Source organism: Macaca mulatta, chromosome 19 (genome assembly GCF_049350105.2).
Source record: "Macaca mulatta isolate MMU2019108-1 chromosome 19, T2T-MMU8v2.0, whole genome shotgun sequence".
In the NCBI taxonomy this organism is placed as follows: domain Eukaryota; kingdom Metazoa; phylum Chordata; class Mammalia; order Primates; family Cercopithecidae; genus Macaca; species Macaca mulatta.
Genome location: NC_133424.1, coordinates 3,483,304 through 3,501,346, shown reverse-complemented (window position 1 = coordinate 3,501,346; position 18,043 = coordinate 3,483,304). Strand labels below are relative to the sequence as shown.

Sequence of the window (18,043 nt, the reverse complement as noted above, 5' to 3'; positions counted from 1 at the left end):
CTCTTAAAAGTCTTTATCAAAGCTGTGTGGCCATGTCAACCTTGGGCCGAGGGGTGTGGCAACCTGCAGGCGGGAGGGCCGGGGCCTGGGTCCAGGTGAGAACAGTCAGGACCCTCCTCTCCCTGCTGCACAGCCCCAGCCTGTGGAGAAGGACAGGAGCGTTTCGCTGCTGTCACCAGGGTGGGGGCTGCACTGCCTGTGCCTCTGGAACCAGCTGGGGGTCCTGAAGGCCCGTCCTCTGCCCGTCTCTGTTGCCAGGGTCTCGCCGCCCGAGCCCCGAGAGTGTCTTGAATCTTAGGAGGTTGGAGTCACTGTGGGGGGACAGCCAGGCTCCGTCCCTCCTGCCACACAGGCTGTGCCCCCCGCAAGTGGGCCATGCACCCTCAGGAGTGCCCTCTCCTCCTCTCCCTGTTGCTGTGGCCCCTGGAGCAGGGACCCCTGGGCTGGGTGAGTGTCACAGTTTCCTGAGATGCACAAGCAGGGTCAGGAAGCAGCTTGAGGATCAGTCCTCAGCTCCGCCGCACACACTGGGGTCTCCAGAGGAAGACAGATCCCACCGGCGGTGGGGCAGGCCCCGTGGTGCAATTCCCTCCCCCGGACACCGCTCCCGAGAGGGCAGGAGCGCGGGGAACGAGCAGCCGAGCGTGGGCTGGGGCAGCCCTGAGCTCCCGGCTCCGTGGCAACCTCCGGAAGGCCTGAGCCGTTGTCCAGGCAACACTGCCGGGTCTGGGGAGGTGAGAGCTGGGGAAGGACTCTCTCCTCGGGGATTTGGCTCTGCCTGGCTCGAAGCCGCTGTGGCGCCGTGGAAGGGGGCCCGGCCTGCCCGCCCGGGCTGGGTGTTTCCACCGGCTTCACCACCTCCTCGCTCCGACCTGGAGCCCCGGCCCCCGTCTCTGGGCCTTGGCGGCTTCCGGCCCCATCAGGGCTGCGAGGGCCTCTGGCTGTCCTCACCTCCTCCCTTGTCGCTCAGCTTTGGGCGCCAGGCCCCGGGTAACCTTCTCCCGTCCCATCCTCTGCCTCGCCGCCACGTCTCCCTACACCGGCCCACAAGACTGAATGTGGGGGTGCTACATGGAGAGGCCCCCATCTGGCCTGTGGGCTTGGGCCTGGCGGGTCTCCTGTCCATCAACCCATCACTCTGGTCAGATGGGAGCTCCAGGGCCAGCCAGTGACTTCTCTGAGGGGCGTGCCGGCCGGTGGCCCTGCTGCAGCTCCCAGGGGCCAGTCACAGGTAGGGACGACCTCGAGAGGGCGGTGGCTGCCAGGAGCATTGTCACAGGGGCCCCGGGAAGCCAGGAAAGTCGCACGGCCCCTGCAAGTAACTTCCACTCCATGGGGTCTGTAAGTAACCTGAGGTTTAGCCTCCGCTCCTGAGACCTCCCCCGCCAACTTCCACTCCAGGGGGTCCCTACCCCATTGCTGTTGGAAGTCTGAACCTCTTACCGGGGACCCATCTCTGAACCCCGTGCAGCCTGGCCCTGGCCCCAGGGGTGTAGGAGTTTCGCAGTGTCCTGAACCCAGTGTGGTTCTGCCCCTCCCTCCCCCCACTTCACCCCGCCTGGGCCATTTGTCCTTTACTGCGGGTGGGTGGGTTGTGAAGCCGCTGGGTCCCTGCACTGGTGGGGAACGTGGCTTGAGTTTCGCGACTGCCAGGGGATAGGGACATCCAGGCCCCCCACATGAGAAGGCTCAGGGTCCCTGTCCCCCAAATCCAGCAGGAACCCACATGGGGCAGAGCACCACCTGCTCCGGGGGTCCCCATCCACCTTCACCCATCACAGCTGGAAGCACAAACTGGGGCCCTGCCCTTCACCAGCCATCAGCTCCCCAGGGTGGCCTGAGGGACCCCAGCTGTCGACCCCTGCAGGCCCAGCCACCGGCCCCCACAAAAGGTCCCAGGCAGCTTCTTCCCCTTCCCTCCAGAGGAGCCTCCGAGACCACGTTGTCCCCCACCAGCGCTGTGCCATCAGCCACATCTGTCCTCCCGAGGGTGGGAGCTCAGGGCTGGCTCTGCTCCTCTAACCGCAGCAGACCAGAGGCAGCGGCCAGAAAGCAGGACACAGGCAGGGTAGGGGCGAGCAGGCTGTGGCCTCCAGACCCCTCCGTCCCAGAGTCTCGGGAGCACAAAAGGAGCTTTCCTGGGGCCGGCAGGACCCTAAGGCAGCAGGACCCTAAGGCAGCAGGGTATCTCTTGAGCCACTTTTGGTCAGCTTTCACCACTTTGTTTGTTTGTTTGTTTTTGAGATAGAGCCTTGCCCTGTCACGCAGGCTGGAGTGCAATGGCGCGATCTTGGGTCACTGCAACTTCAACCTCCCGGGTTCAAACGATTCTCCTGCCTCAGCCTCTCAAGTAGTTGGGATTACAGGTGCCCGCCACCATGGCCAGCTAAGTTTTGTATTTTTAGTAGAGACAGGGTTTCACCATGGTGGCCAGGCTTGTCTCGAACTCCTGACCTCGTGATCTGCCCACCTCGGCATCCCAAAGTGCTGGGATTACAGGCATGAACCACCACGCCCGACCCACTTTTTTTTTTTTTTGAGACAGAGTCTCGCTTTGTCGCCCAGGCTGGAGTGCGGTGGCGCGATCTTGGCTCACTGCAACCTCTGCCTCCTGGGTTCAAGTGATTCTCCTGCCTCAGCCTCCGGAGTAGCAGGGACCATAGGCGTCCGGCACCACGCCCAGCTAATTTTTGTATTTTCAGTAGAGATGGGGTCTCACCATGTTGGTCAGGCTGGTCTCGAACTCCTAAGCTCAGGTGATCCACCCTCCTCGGCCTCCCACAGTGCTGGGATTACAGGCGTGAGCCACGGCGCCTGGCGGCTTTACCCACTTTTGAGGAGGAACCCAGCGTATGTCCATGTTGGGGTAAAGACGTGGCACGGTCATCTCGTCCGTCCTACAGAGTCCAGAGGCACAGGGCTCACTCCCAAGGTCCCTTGGCTGACGGCGGCCAGGTCCGGGCTCCTGTGAGGCAGCCCAGCGACTCTGTCTGCTCTGGCTCTGGCCACAGACACACTGTCATCCAGTGCCAGGAGCCACTGCTTGAGGAAGCCTGGGTTCGTCACCGCCTGCAGCCGCAGACCACTCCTGCCTCAGAACGACGCCACAGCACTGCAGAGCCGGCCAGCTCTGGCTGCGCACGGCCGCCTCCATCTCTACACAACTTGGAGTCGCAGAAGTGTCATGTGACCTGCAGAAGCCAAGGGTCCTCCTCTTTGCGGGTCTCTTTGACTGACTGTGACTCCCAGCCGGGGATCTTCTGCCCCCAGGAGACACCGGGCCTTGTCTGGGGACATCTGTGGTTGTCTTGACTGGGGGTACTCCTGGCATGGAGTGGGTGGAGGCCAGGGATGCTGTTCAGCACCCTGCAGTGTCCAGGACGGCCCCTCCCCAGAGAACGGTTTGGTCCCAATGTCCACAGGGGGAGACACCCAGCCCAACTCATAGGAAGACCCAGGGCAGGTGATGGTGGGCTGTGTAGACCTCCCGTTCACAAGAGAGACGCTGGGAGGAGAGGGGACACCTGCCAACAGTTTCATGTGCTGTGAGAGACCAGGAATAGCTTGGACAGATCGTTCCTGGATAACACAGACAGCTTCCTGTGTAAAAACGAAGCTCCGGCCAGGCTCAGTGGCTCACTCCTGTAATCCCAGCACTTTGGGAGGCTGAGGCGGGCAGACCAGTTGAGCCCACGAGTTGGAGACCAGCCTGACCAACATGGCGAAACCCCATCTCTACTAAAAACACAAAAATTAGCTGGGTGTTGTGACAGGCTCCTGTAATCCCAGCAACTCGGGAGGCTGAGGCAGGAGAATCGCTTGAACCCGGGAGGCAGAGGTTGCAGTGAGCCGAGATTGCCCTACTGCACCCCAGCCTGGGCGACAAGAGCAAGACTCGGTCTCAAAAATACACACACGAAAAACCAGAACTCCAAGCGCAGAGCACCCAGTGCCACCTTTGCCCGAATCCAACACCTCTGGCTGGGTCACAGCCACCCCTAGGCTCATGCCTGGCCGGGGGCTTCTCTTGTCTATGACCAGGCAGGTCACAGACGGGAGGGACCCAGGTCAGGCCTAGCCCCTGCCCTGCCGGAAGCAGACCCAGCAGCCCTGTCTAGACCCCAGGTGGGCCCAGGTTTTTCTGTTGGGACAGAGAGGGTGGGCGGGGGTGTGGGCGTCACTCAGCTCTGCAAGCTGGAGAATTGACTTGGGACTTGGGCTCGGGGTCCCTGCTGGGCGCAGGGGCGGGCTCCAGGGGGAAGGAAGCCCCTTGTGGGGTTCTCAGCACAGCCAGCTGGATGGCATCGCCGGATTCCCCCACCTGGATCCGGAGACAAAAGGAGAAAATGACGAGGTGGCGCCCAGGCCCGCGGGGTTGAGTCAGCCATAATAACAGCCTGTCGGCCCCACGGTGTCTGTTGTTTGTATTTCTGTTGCACAAGTTATTAGCTCGGGGCGGGACGGGGAGGTCGGCGGTGGATGGGACGGTGTCTCCCAGCCCATGGCACCATCAGACTGTCCTGGCCAGCAGCTCCGGACCCGCTGCCCCATTGGGAAGAGGGGGGGCTGTATCCCACCTGTTCCAGCTGCCAGCCTGCCCCCAGCTTGTGCCTTGAGCTGTGTCTGCTTTTGGGACAGAGCCGGTGAGCAGCCTGTCACCAATAAAGACTCCTCAGGCTTCACCTCGATGCTCGGAGGCTGCCCCAGCCTTTCCAGGGTCCACCTGCAGGTGGGAAGGAGGCGGAGGCTCCCGAAAGTAGAGGAGAGGTCTGCCTTTCGAGGGAGGGGCTGCTGCAGGACGTGGGCGCTTGTCTGGAAGACCCCAGAACTCTTCTCCCGGCTGCCGGGTGCTGAGGCCAGACGGGGCTGGAGTGGGAAGGTGCCCCCACCTCTGTCCCTGCCACCCCTCAGGCCTCTGCGGCCACGCACCTGCAGCCCCTCGGGGCAGTGACACAGCTGGCCTCCGTGTCCTGGCTGAGGGTGGAAGTGATGGCGGGTTGCGGTCTTGCAGGGTGAGAATCGGGTTAGACAGGTGAGTGCTTCAGAGCCTGGGAGCTGCAGGCTCCCCAGAGGGGAGGGAGTGGCCAGCGCTGTGTCGGGCTTCTCCATGAAGAGGTGAGCGGGCTGGCTGGGCTTCCGTCTGAGCTAGTGGAGGTCCAGCCAGACTCAGGCTAGATGAGCTGGCCCCCAGGACAGGCTTCTGTGCCTCGGCTTTGTGGACATCTGGGGCCATCCTGTGCCTTGTGGGAAGCTGAGCTGCAGCTGGGCTTTGGAGTGGGGCCTGAGAATTTGCATTCCACCAAGTTCCCAGGCAACGCTGGCCATGCTGGGGTGGGCAAAGTTTGAGACCATCCACCCCTCCAGGGTCTCTCCCCCTGGGCACTGTGGACCCAGGGGCCAGATGGTTCTCTGGGATGGGGTTGCCCTGGACACTGCAGGGTGCTGAGCAGCATCCCTGGCCTCCAACCACTCCATGCCAGGAGCACCTGCAGTTGTGAGAACCACAGATGTTCCCATCTAGTGCCCAGTCTCCCCTTGGGACCGAATCACCCCCTGGGTGGGAACCAGTGCCCCAGAACTAAGGCGGCTCACATTCTGGAGAGGGAGCCGACGCCAGCATGTCACGTGGTACCAGGTAGCAATAAATGCCCTGAAAAGAATCAGGACACGGTGAGAGACGGCAAAAGGAGATGATTTTAGCTCCGTGGTCAGGAGCGGTCTCTGGGGTGACATGCAGGGGACTGGAGGAAGTGAGTGAGGAGGAGATGGGGGAGAGACAGCGCGTCTGGCTGAGGGAGCAGCATGTGCAAAGGTCCTGGGGCCTCTCTGTAGTTCTCAGCCTTTTTTCTCTGATGACCAGAGTGGCTGCTTCTCTCTAAGAAGACCCAGGTGTTACCGGAGCTTACCCTGCCAATGGTAAAGACTCAGTAACCCCACTCCTTAGAGGTGGTGATGAAACGGCACCGCAGCCAGGCACGGTGGCTCACACCTGTAATCCCAGCTCTTTGGGAGGCCGAGGCGGACGGATCACCTGAGGTCAGGAGTTCCAGACCAGCCTGGGCAACATGGTGAAACCCCATCTCTACTAAAAGTATAAAAATTAGCCGGGTGTGGCGGTGGGCACCTGTAATCCCAGCTACTAGGGAGGCTGAGGCAGGGGAGTTGCTTGAACCCAGGAGGTGGAGGTTGCAGTGAGCCGAGATCACACTACTGCACTCCAGTCTGGGTGACAGAGTGAGACTCTGTCTAAAAAACAAAAACAAAAACAAAAACCCATAGCACTCGGATGTTAGAGAGGAACCCAGTGCTGACTCTAGGAGCCAGGCAGGGTGAGGCGTGGCATGGGGGCTGGGGGAGCAGCGGTGAGCAGCTCTGCAGATGCCGACAGGAAAAAAAAAAAAAAAAAAAAAAGGGGGTGGGGACTTGGGGATGCCAGCCCGTTCATCTTTGAAGGCAAACTGGTTTTTGACAAATGGTCTTTGTTGTATCTTAAAATATTGATGCCACCAGCCTCGACAATATGGTAAGACCCTATCTCTACAGATTTTTTTTTTTTTTTGAGTCTTGCTCTGTCACCCAGGCTGGAGTACAATGGCACGGTCTCAGCTCACTGCAACCTCTGCCTCCCAGGTTCAAGCGATTCTCCTGCCTCAGCTTCCTGAATAGCTGGGTTTACAGGTGCCTACCACCATGCCCGGCTAATTTTTGTATTTTTAGTAGAGATGGAGTTTCACCATGTTGGTCAGGCTGGTCTCGAACTCCTGACCTCGTGATCAGCCCACCTCAAAGTGCTGACCTCTTGATCAGCCTCTCAAAGTACTAGGATTATAGGCGTGAGCCACTGTGTCCAGCCCAGAACTTTTTTTCTTTTTGTCTTTTAAGATAGAGTCTTGCTCTGTTGCCCAGGCTGGAGTACAGTGGTGTGATCTCAGCTCACTGCAACCTCCGCCTCCCAGGTTCAAGTGATTCTCCTGCCTCAGCCTCCTGAGTAGCTGGGATTACAGGCGCCTGCCACCACGTTTGGCTAACTTTTTATATTTTTAGTAGAGAAGGGGTTTCACCATGTTGGCCAGGCTGGTCTTGAACTCCTGACCTCAAGTGATCTGCCCACCTCAGCCTCCCAAAGTGCAGGGATTACAGGCATGAGCCATTGTGCCCAGCCCAGAAACATTTTTAAAAATTAGCTGGGCCTGGTGGTGCGTACCTGTAGTCCCAGCTACTCAGGAGGTTGAGGAGGAAGGATTGCTTGAGCCCAGAAGGTCAAGGCTGCGGTGAGCTGTGACCTCACCACTGCACTCCAGCCTGGGTGACAGAGTGAGACCCTGTCTCGATAGATGTAGATAGATAGATAGATAGATAGATAGATAGATAGATAGATAATTGATAGATAATGATTAATAGATGACAGATGATTGATAGACAATAGGTAAATGATTAATAGATGATAGATGATAGGTAGATGATTGATTATTGATAGGTGATAGATGATCGGTAGATTATTGTTAGATGATAGATGATTGATTGATTGATTGATGACAGATAGATGATTGATAGATGATAGATAGATAGATGATAGATAGATTGATTGATTGACAGATGCTAAACTTGAAAAGCAACTGTGTGGCTGAGCCTCCAGGGAGGCTTCCCCCTGAGGCCAGGATGTGCAAACTCAGCTTTGCCCACATGGTCCAGAAACCACTGAAGAGAGCCGAGGACCGGACCCTACTGCCCTCCTCTCCAATGGCTAGCTGGGGCTCAGTGAGGCCCGTGCGGCCCTGGCCAGGGCAGCAGGGTGAGGACAGGGGCCGTGGAGCTGCAGGGCCGGCTGAGGAGCTGGACGTTTCAGATGAACGCCATCCCTTGCTATTCTGTTGAAAGGAGATCTGTAAGGCAGGACAGGCCCACTGTCCCCGGGACAGGACTCCAGATAGCCAGGGACAGGGCAAGAGGATCACAAGGGGGTGGCCGTCCATCCCCAGAAGGCTGGGCTGTGGCTTCAGAGCCTGATGGATCTGGACGGGCCTCTTCCCCACTGGGCCACCATGGGCGAGCCGCTTCCGTTCTCTGAGCAGCAGTTTCCAGACGGGAGCAGGGACAGTGGCCTCGTACAGACGGCTGAGGGCCCAGCACCCACTACACTGGCACTCTGTGTTTGCGGGATCCATGCAGACTCCCCCGGTTTCACCCTGGGGACTCAGCGTGGACGCCTGTGGATCCCGCCCAGCTCGGGAGCTGGAGAGGTTGACGGGTCCTCTTCTCCTTGGCAAAGATGCAGCCGGCCTCAGTCCTCCTCGCCCACCTCTGTGCCTCTCAGGACACCCAGGGACTCTCCAAACAGGGACTCGGGTAGGAGAGGCAGCAGGGAACCCAGGAAACTCCAGTGCCAGTCCCGGCTTGCTCAGCGCCCCAGTGTGCAAGTGCCCTGGCCCCTGAGATTTGGATCATGGACCTTTCCAAGGAGAGGCAGAGCTGGGGCGCCCACCCACTGCCACTCACAAAGGCCAGGACGAACGCTCTGCTTCCTGGCCCGCCATGGGGGAGAGGCTCCTGCTGTCCTAGTTTGGGTGCTCGGGTCAGGGGTGGAGCCTCTGTTCCCCAGGGACAGTGAGGAGGGAAACAGGGCCTGGCCTCGCCAGCTCACTCGGCCCACAGCCTGGCCTGGGAGCTATAAATAGCAGCCGCAGCGTGGAGTTACTGCCCTGCCCACTCTCCTACCTATGAGTCAGCCTGCCCCGGCCTGAGCTGGTGCCCGGAGGAGCCAGGGAGCCAGCCCGACGCCCTGCCCCACACTGGCGGGTCACTCAGGAGACGAAGGCAGGCAGGCAGACTGGGAAGGGGCAGGGCTGCGGTCTGAGTGCTTGGGTGCCCAGCAGCCCCGTGTAGGTGGGCACCCTGCCCGTGTGTTCCCAGCAACCCTACAGGCGGGCAACAGTGACGTCACTGACAGATGGGGGAACCGAGGCTTGGAGAAGGCACTTCCCTCCGGGCAGCCATGTAGAGCAGAAGCTGGGATTTGTCTGCCTCGGGGCTGTCTCCATCTCCTGCTGAGAGCACCCCCAGATGAGGGTCAGGGGCCGGGCCATGCTCTGAGGTGCTCCCACAGGGCTGGGGTCAGGGCAGGAGGGAGGTGCACACCAGAAGCACTCAGGCCAGACCATGGATGCCAGGCTGAGAAGCTGGACCTTGACCTGGGAGAAGGGAGCCATGGGTGGCGTTAGAGCAGGGGAGGCCCATGTCCCAGTTGGAGCGTTGAGTGGCAGAGTAGGAGGGCTGCAGAGCGGGGGTCTAGAGGCCAGGAGGGAGAGTGGGGTCAAGTCAGGGAGAAGCAGAGTACCAAAGTCATACGAACCTCAGTGCCCCGGCCTCAGTGGCAACAGGAGACGGGACTGAGTGGTCTTGGGGGCAGTGCCAAGTCTCTGCAGAGGCAGAAGGGCCCACCTCATCCAGGGCCATGGAAATGGTGGCCATGGAGAACCCAGGAGCTGAGTGCCAAGGGCTTCCTGGGGCTGCAGCACCTGCTCACAGGCCTGGTGACGGGGAGCTCACCACCTTCCAGACCAGCCTCTCACCCACTGACCACTCTGACTCGGGAGAGTCCCCTGTGGGTCCAAGAGTTGGCCTCTCCACCAAGGGGCGCCTTCCTCTAACAGCCTTGCGGCCTGGGACTGTCCCACACTCACACTCACCCGTGAGTGCACCTTCTGACCTGGTCACTGGACCCCAAAGTCCAGTCTCCTCTGGGATCTGCCCGATGAGGCCAAAAGGAACCTCAGCCTCCAGGTCTCCAAAATGGAGGAGGAGTCACGGTCTCGTGGATACACAGACGCCATCAGGAAAGCCAGTGCTCCCCTAAGACGCCTCCTGTTGGGGGAACACAAACATATTCCTAACCCAAAACCGCAAACCCATTCTCTGCAGAGTAGCACCAGCCCCCTTTGCTCATCCCCCACCTCCCTAGGCCCGACTGCCACGGGCTGCCTCCCAATCCACAAAACCAGCCCTACTGAGTGCTAAGTCCACTTCTACCCCCATCCCGCCCCTGCCCAGGCCCCTGGGATGGGTGGGCCTCCAGGTGCACCCCACTGACCTGAACCCTCCCAACTCTGCCCGCTTCTAAACCTGTTCATTGAGTGTTGGTTATCGACGGACTCAATTCACAACGCACCCCTCTGGTTCCCCGCCCTGCGTGTGACCGGGCCCCAGCCGGCCTCAGGGGCCCCATTCTGCACCCCCTTTATCCGTATTTCTGCCAAAGCCCCCCACCCCCGGCTGGAGTCTGCTCCTCCCGAGCCGGGCTCCTGGCCCCCACTCGGGGTTTCCCGGGAAGCGGCCCCACGCTCCCATCCCGAGGGAGGGCGCGCGCAGGTGGCCACGTGGCAAGGCGGGGGTCCCGGATCCTGGCGATCTCCCCCACCCCGGGCGCGGGCAGGGGTGCCGTGGGGGTGGCGGTCCGGGGTCCCTCGTGGGCCGGCGGTGACCTTGGCCAGGCGGCGCGCGGGCCCCGTGGGCGCGGGTCCCCGGGGCGGGGCGGGGCGGGGCGGAGCGCGGGGCCGGGCGGGCGGGGACGGCGCGGGCGCGACTGCGGCGGCTCGGGCGGGCGGGGGGCGGCGGCGCCAGCGGACACCGGAGCGGGCAGGAGCAGCGGCCGCGGCGCCGCAGGGACCAGCGGGCCCAGGTAGGCGGCCCGGGGCGGGGCGGGGGTCCCTGCGCAGCCCCCCGCCGGCCGTCCTCCCCGCCGCGCGTCCCTCCTTTGTCCCGGCCCCACCCTCCCGGGCCTCGGGGCCGGGCCCTTCCCCGCCTGGCTCCAGGGCCCCTGGCCGGGCGCCCCCGGTCCCATCCCGCCAGCCCGGCCGGCCCCTCCGCGGCTCACCTTGGACAGCTCCCGGCCGCCTCCCCTCCCCCACCCGGAGGGCACCCCCCTGCCGAGCCCGCCCCACCGAGGCCCACCCCGCCGCCCCTCTCCGCATTGGTCCCCTCGGGCAGGGCCTCCTCCCTCCTGCAGCTGCCCACTTCGCCCTCCGCCCCGCTGCCCAGCCAAGCCCCTCCCTCCGCGCCCCTTCCCGGGGTGGGCTCCTCCTCTCCACCACTGAGGTCCTCCTGAGTCAAGGGGCGCCCCTGGGCTGGCCCCGCACTGTGCCTCTGCGCCCTCGGCCCCCTAGAGCAGGCCCTCTCTCCATCAGACCCCTCAGCGGTCAGGCGGCCCCGGGTTAGACCCCCGCCCCACCCTTGGTCAGGCGTGACCCCTGCCAGACCCCTGGGTCGCGGCTTTCTCTGCTTTCCTGACCCTGAGCTTGCTTTGACACCCCCGCCCCCACCAACCATGCCGTGTCCGGCCAGGAGCCGGGCTTCAGGGACCCAGGGCTGGGGTACCGTGGCCCTGCCTGGCTGTCCGGGGGTGGGCTGCCCGGCACAGGCGGGAAACCCTGGGAGTGTAGCCAAGCAGGGTGGGCTTCCAGCCCAGCTATGCGCCTCCAACCCCCTGCTCTGTGACCTTGAGCCAGCCCCTCCTGCTCCCGCCTCAGGGCCCACGACCCCCTCCCTCCACCCGCATCCCCCAGGAGGAGGAGGTGGGAAGCCGCGTGGGCTTCGTGGGCTTCAGGGCTCTTGAGTGCAAGCGCCTTCCTAGTCAGGGATTCCAGACCCAGCGGGGCTACTCGGGGAGGACAGTGCTGCTGATGAGGGCTGGAGCATCAGCGCCCACAGCAAGGCAAAGGCTGGGTCTGGGTCCACAGAACCCATGGCCGTTAGGACCCCAGGCCCATCTTGGTGGCATCTTTCTGCACAGCAGCGTGCCTGCCTCTCAGGGCGCCCACCCAGGAAAGGGCAGGGTCTGCAGCGCAGGCCGCCTCCCCCCAACCACCAGCACCCCCAGCCTCCTCCGAATGTCCAGAATTACTATGCATGTAGTCCACACACCCGGCAGCCAATCACATGAGTTGGCATTGCCGAGGCGCCCAGAAGTTTGCCTGGCTCATCACAACTGGGGACTGTGTCAGCTGGCGCTTTCATCATCCTGTTTTCTTTTTCTGGCAAATCTGTTACCCTTGATAATCCAGAAGGTGCCTTTGCAACCAACTGGCACGGCCAAGTGCTCTGCCTACCGGCCCCGAGCCCTTGTGATTGTGATCACTGTGGTGATCGGAGTCTCTGCTGGACGGGGCACTGCCTGGGACCTTTCTCCACCTTGTCACCTTACTTGTCCCAACAGTGGCTCGCATTTCACAGAAGAGAGAACGGAGGCTTGGGGACTTGAATGTGCCTGTTTAGGTTCAAACCACTGGCTCCCGGGGAACCTCTGGACCCTCCCCATAAACACACCCCCACCCCAAGTGCAACAGCAAGTAGGAACTGGTGCCTCCTTCTCTCCCACTGTAGACCCCCTTGCTGGGGGACTCCCCATCCCCATCCCAGAGACTGGAAGGAGGAAGGGGAGGGGAGGACATAAATTCTGGAGATAAGCCACCTGCCCTTCCCCCAGGGTTCTCTCCCCACCTCCATCCTTTCAGGATCTGCTGTGCTGTGTGACCTCCTCAGGCTGCTGGACCTCTCTGAGCCCAAGAGAGAAGAGAGAGGCCAAAAGGACCCCCTCCCAGGAAACGCTATTCCTAAGGATCCATCAGACCTGAACGGGAAGGCCTAGGGCATGCCAGGCCATAGTTTGATTTTATAATTTAGGAAGCAGGGATTTTCCCATTCAGCTTCTGGTTGTGTATGTTTGTGTCCCACCTGGGCTGCAAGACCCTGCCTCCCGGGGTGGCTATTGGAAATTGGTGCCCTGATTTGCAAATTGTGGTTCTCAGACTCCCAGCCTCAGGATCCCATTTATGGGAGGTGAGGAGAGCAGCCTTAAAATACAAGTTCCAGCTGGACTCGGTGGCTCACGCCTGTAATCCCAGCACTTTGGGAGGCTGAGGCGGGAGGATCACCTGAGGTCAGGAGTTCAAGACCAGCCTGGCCAACATGGCGAAACCCCGTCTCTACTAAAAATACAAAAATTAGCCGGGTGTGGTGGTGCGTGCCTGTAGTCCCAGTTACTCTGGAGGCTGAGGCGGGAGAATTACTTGAACCGAGAAGGCAGAGGTTACAGTGAGCCGAGATTGCACCGCTGAACTCCAGCCTGGGCAACAGAAGGAGACTTGGTCTTAAAAAAAAATAAGAAGAAGGCCAGGTGCGGTAGCTCACGCCTGTAACCCCAGCACTTTGGGAGGCCGAGGTGGGCAGATCACCTGAGGTCAGGAGTTCGAGACCTACCTGACCAACATGGACAAAACCCGTCTCTACTAAAAATATAGAATTAGCCAGGTGTGGTGGCGCATGCCTGTAGTCTCAGCTGCTTGGGAAGCTGAGGCAGGAGAATAGCTTGAACCCGGGAGGCGGAAGTTGCGGTGAGCCGAGATTGAGCCACTGCACTCCAGCCTGGGCAGCAAGAGCGAAACTCTGTCTAAAAATAAATAAATAAATAAATAAGAAGAATAAAATAAAATACAAGTTTCCAGGGCTGTTGCCCTGGCCGACTGATTCATCATACCTAGGGCTGCAGCCCTGACACATGCATCTTAAACACAGCATCATGTGCGTTTTCCACGAGGGTTAGCCATCTCTTGGGTGGGGGAAGAGCAGGGGACCCATGGTTGTTGGAGACGGGCACCGTTTGATCCACCAAACAGGCTCAGGGTGGCACAATGGCTCAGCAAGGCCTCAGAGTCAGGCAGGTGTGGAGCGAGAGGTGGAAGGCAGACCTGCTAGCTTTCAGGGGCCCCTGCCACGCTGGGAAGAGAGGAGGAAGCCGGCACAGCCTGGAAGGGACACCCGCACCAGGGGAAGGAGTTTCGTGGGCATCCCGGCATCTCTCACGCCTCTCCTAGCTCAGCGCCCCCCGGGGAAGCTCAGGCCCCAGATTTGGTTAGGGAGGAGTAAGCAAAGGGTGTTGGCTGTGTGCCCACCTGCGGGACAGAACTGCAAAGTCAGCCACGGCAAGCAGATGGGCCTTTTCGGGAGGCAGGAGGCACAGCAGCCACCTCCTCTGAGAAGCCGCCCTGTCTGCCTCTCTCCCTAGGGCGTGGGGCTGTCCCCTCCAGCCTGGGTGGCCTTTGACGTCTGACCCTCCTCTCCGCACAGGCTCGGTCTGGGGTTCTTGCAGCCGGCACCAGACCCTCCCAGGCCCAGCCCCCCACCCGCCGCGGGGAAGATGCCCGAACAGAGCAATGACTACCGCGTGGTGGTGTTTGGGGCGGGCGGCGTGGGCAAGAGCTCACTGGTGCTGCGCTTCGTGAAGGGCACGTTCCGCGACACGTACATCCCCACCATCGAGGACACCTACCGGCAGGTGATCAGCTGCGACAAGAGCGTGTGCACGCTGCAGATCACAGACACCACCGGCAGCCACCAGTTCCCGGCCATGCAGCGCTTGTCCATCTCTAAGGGCCACGCCTTCATCCTGGTGTTCTCGGTCACCAGCAAGCAGTCACTGGAGGAGCTGGGGCCCATCTACAAGCTCATCGTGCAGATCAAGGGCAGCGTGGAGGACATCCCCGTGATGCTCGTGGGCAACAAGTGCGACGAGACGCAGCGGGAGGTGGACACGCGCGAGGCGCAGGCGGTGGCCCAGGAGTGGAAGTGCGCCTTCATGGAGACCTCGGCCAAGATGAACTACAACGTCAAGGAGCTCTTCCAGGAGCTGCTGACGCTGGAGACCCGCCGGAACATGAGCCTCAACATCGACGGCAAGCGCTCCGGGAAGCAGAAGAGGACAGACCGCGTCAAGGGCAAATGCACCCTCATGTGAGCCCGGAACGCCCACCTGCCCGCCGCCCACCCCCACTGGCCCCGGCCCCTGCTGCCTCCCCCAACAATGACACCCTCCTCGGCCTCCTCCTCTTCTCTCATCCTTCCTCCGATACCTCGGCTGGGGAAACCGAGGCCACCCCCTCTCCGCTGCCCCTGCCCATCCCGAGGCAGGGCTGGGGCTCTTCTTCCTCCCCTGCTCTCTTTCCACCCTCCTGTTCTGTCTGTACCCGCCCCCCAAAACCAAGAGCTGGAGGTGGCCCCCCTTGTCCTGCAGATGGGAAAACAGGACGGGGAGCTGGCAAGAGGAGCTGCTTGTTCCCGCCGGGAACAGAGGAGGCTGCGTTTCCCCATCTCCATCTCTTTCCCTGGGGTGTCCCCAGCCAGACCTGCGCGTCCTGTCCCTCACATTTGATCACTGTGACCTTCCGGGGGAGGGGGGAGTTGAAAATGCACATCAGCCTCAGATATTTTTTTCTTTTTTTCTCCTGTTTGGTGTTAATATACATCCAACCCCACCCGGCCCCTCACGACCTCTGATCTGTGCCCCTCCTCCGGTCCCAGAATGCCGCTCTCTCCTGTCTTCACACCGGGGTGTGGGGCCCGCGGGATGGGCCTCAGGCCACCAGGCAATAACCACAGGGCCTGCAGCAGTGCCCCTGCCAGCCCCGAGTCCCACCCCCGGGGACCGGCCACATCCACAGCACAACTGCCCGGTCGGAGACGCACCATGAACGTAGAAGGGCTTCCCAGACACCGTCCACCCGGGGACCCGTCTCTTCCACCAAGACAGAGACGTTAGCAACGCATGGTGGGTGGGGACCTGGGATGCTCAGGAGGGGGTGCCCAGGGCCCTGGCCAGAGAGACATCAATTATGCCCCGGTAGAGGGACAGCCGATAGGACCCAGCACCAGCAGGATCCGAGGGGCCTCCAGGCAGAGGTCTGCCCCGCCCACTTCCTCCCCACCACCTGTGTCCCAGAGAGCAGGGCCCACCCGGGAAGGTGGCATCCTGGAGTCAGGTGTATCTGCAGCCATGAGGTTCTCGGTGTTTTTGTGAGAGAGTCTGAGTGACGCCACACTCACGTGACCCCACAGGGTTGTGTCCAACATTCACGGAAGTGACTATGGAACGGTGTATGCGGTGTATTTGTGCAACCTGGGGTGCATGGATGGGTGACTTGTATCTAAGTGCATCTGTGTGTATACCTGTGTGTGTCTGTCTGGGATGGTATGTTTTCGTGGCAGTCTGTGTGTGTAATAGTGGTGTAGGGTCTATAGAGAGGTGGGTAGTTGTAGATACCTGTGTATGGTTGTCAACAAGACCGGGTATTTGTGATGTGTCTGTGTGAATCTTTTGTGCCTGTATGAGCATGACTATATTTTGCGGGAGTGGGTGATATGGTTTTTCTGAGAGTATTTATCTGTAAATATGTTTGTCCTGATTGAGGGACACGATCTCTGTTCCACTCGATAGCAACATGACTCTCTAGCAATGTGACTTTTGGTCCCAAATCTGTATCAGTTGGATATTGCTGTGTAACCAATGACCACAAATGGAGCAACCAGAAACAACACACGTTTATTATCTCATAGATTCTGCAGGTCAGAGCCTGTGTGCAGGTTCGCTGGGTCCTCTACTCGGGATCTCAGGAGGCTGCAATCAAAGCATTGGCCAGGCAGAGGTCTCATCTGAAGGCCTGATCGGGGAAGGATTTGCTTCTTCCAAGCTCATGTGGTTGTTGCAGCATTCAGTTCCTTGCTGTTGCAGGACTGAGGGCCTCAGTTCCTCACTGGCTATTGGCTGGAAGCTGCTCTTTGTTCTGTGCCATGTGGGTCTCTCCATAGTGGGGCTTTGGAGCACAGCAGCTAAGTCAGCGAGGGAAGGTGAAATGGAGGTGTTGATCTTATTGGGTGTGAGGAAGCAGCGTGTGTGTGTGTGTGTGCGCACGCTTTTGTACACTGAGAGAGAGAGAGAGAGAGAGATTGCACGCATGTGTCTCTGTAGTCATGTGGCCAGGTGGGACTATGTAGATAACGTATTGCTCGTGTCTGATTTGGTACATGGGACGATGTAGATAACATGTTGCTCGTGTCTGATTTGGTACAAGCATGTTTGTTTTCCTCTGTGTTCATGTGTGTGTTTACTCAACAAATGTTTACTGGACACACTCAGAGAGAGGGAGTGTGCATACTTGTGTGTGTGTTGCTATCCAGCACCTGGACTGGGCTCCCAGAAGAGCTGGCATTGTGTCTGAGCAGAGCGGGGTCCCCCTAAAACTTGGGCTGTCCCAGGGCCCACCAGCAGCTGACATTGCCTCCTCTCCTGTCCTGGCAGTAGCTTCTGGGCTCTGAAGGTGCCGGAGAGAGTGAGGCTGGGCAGGGGTCTGCGGCCCTTTCTCAGGGACACACCCTGATAGCACAATCTCCCTGGGGCCCTGCCCACCTCCAGGCCTCTCCCACCCCAGACCCTGCCCCGACCCTGGGGAGAGAGGGGATCTGCAATAGGAGGGGGCCTGAGCCTGCCCTGGCTGCTGGCCCATACTGCCTGGGCACCCCTGGTGCTGAGGACTGTGCCAGGCCATGCTTGCTGTGACTCCGCCCCCACCCCCTCTCCCCCCGCATGTGGGTGTCCCCACTCCCCCATTGTGGGGTCTGTGTAGCCTTCGCTCTAGACATAGTCTTCCTGCAATAAAAAAGTGGATCCTGCATTTCCCACCAGCATGGTGCCCGTCTCTGTGGTGGGGGTGAGGTGTCAGCTCACCACCTGCAAAGAATCAGGAAGTGTGGGGAGGTGCAGGATGGGGTGAAGGGTGGAGGAGGTGATGGGTGTAGGAAGTGAGGGATGGGGTGAAGGGTGGAGGAGGTGAAGGGTGTAGGAAGTGAGGGGTGGGATGAAGGGTGGAGGAGGCGATGGGTGTAGGAAGTGAGGGATGGGATGAAGGATGGAGGAGGTGAAGGGTGTAGGAAGTGAGGGATGGGGTGTAGGGTGGAGGAGGTGATGGCATTGGAAGTGAGGGATGGGGTGAAGGATGGAGGAGGTGAAGGGTGTAGGAAGTGAGGGATGGGATGAAGGGTGGAGAAGGTGATGGGTGTAGGAAGTGAGGGATGGGGTGAAGGGTGGAGGAGGTGAAGGGTGTAGGAAGTGAGGGATGGGGTGAAGGGTGGAGGAGGTGATGGGTGTAGGAAGTGAGGGATGGGATGAAGGATGGAGGAGGTGATGGGTGTAGGAAGTGAGGGATGGAGTGAAGGGTGGGGA

At 60.5% G+C, this 18,043-nt stretch overlaps 3 protein-coding genes across 5 annotated transcripts in view; 2 read left to right on the top strand and 1 right to left on the bottom strand.

Annotated features, from left to right (window-relative positions):
- THOP1 (thimet oligopeptidase 1) overlaps positions 1–18,043 on the bottom strand; it is a 321,982-nt gene that overhangs the window by 83,219 nt on the left and 220,720 nt on the right. The gene's annotated exons all lie outside the window — the stretch shown is intronic.
- On the top strand, positions 33–4,409 carry LOC144336787 (uncharacterized). The gene is made up of 3 exons (XM_077978052.1): positions 33–58; positions 230–2,571; positions 3,837–4,409. Exons 1-2 carry the CDS (start codon positions 33–35, stop codon positions 1,170–1,172), a joined length of 969 nt encoding a protein of 322 aa, XP_077834178.1. The 3' UTR covers positions 1,173–2,571; positions 3,837–4,409.
- Positions 10,494–17,495, top strand: DIRAS1 (DIRAS family GTPase 1). Of its 3 annotated transcripts, none has more exon segments than NM_001194821.3 (2): positions 10,494–10,513; positions 14,119–14,785. In NM_001194821.3, a coding segment is annotated over 1 exon segment (597 nt). In that variant the 5' UTR covers positions 10,494–10,513; positions 14,119–14,188.

What these genes read in the sequence shown, in the direction of transcription:
- LOC144336787 (XM_077978052.1), top strand. Translation starts at nt 33, where the DNA reads ATGTCAACCTTGGGCCGAGGGGTGTG. An exon ending in ACCTTGGGCCGAGGGGTGTG is followed by an intron (nt 59 to 229) that starts GCAACCTGCAGG and finishes GGGGTCCTGAAG; the next exon opens with GCCCGTCCTCTGCCCGTCTC.
- DIRAS1 (XM_028838454.2), top strand. Translation starts at nt 14,189, where the DNA reads ATGCCCGAACAGAGCAATGACTACCGCGTGGTGGTGTTTGGGGCGGGC.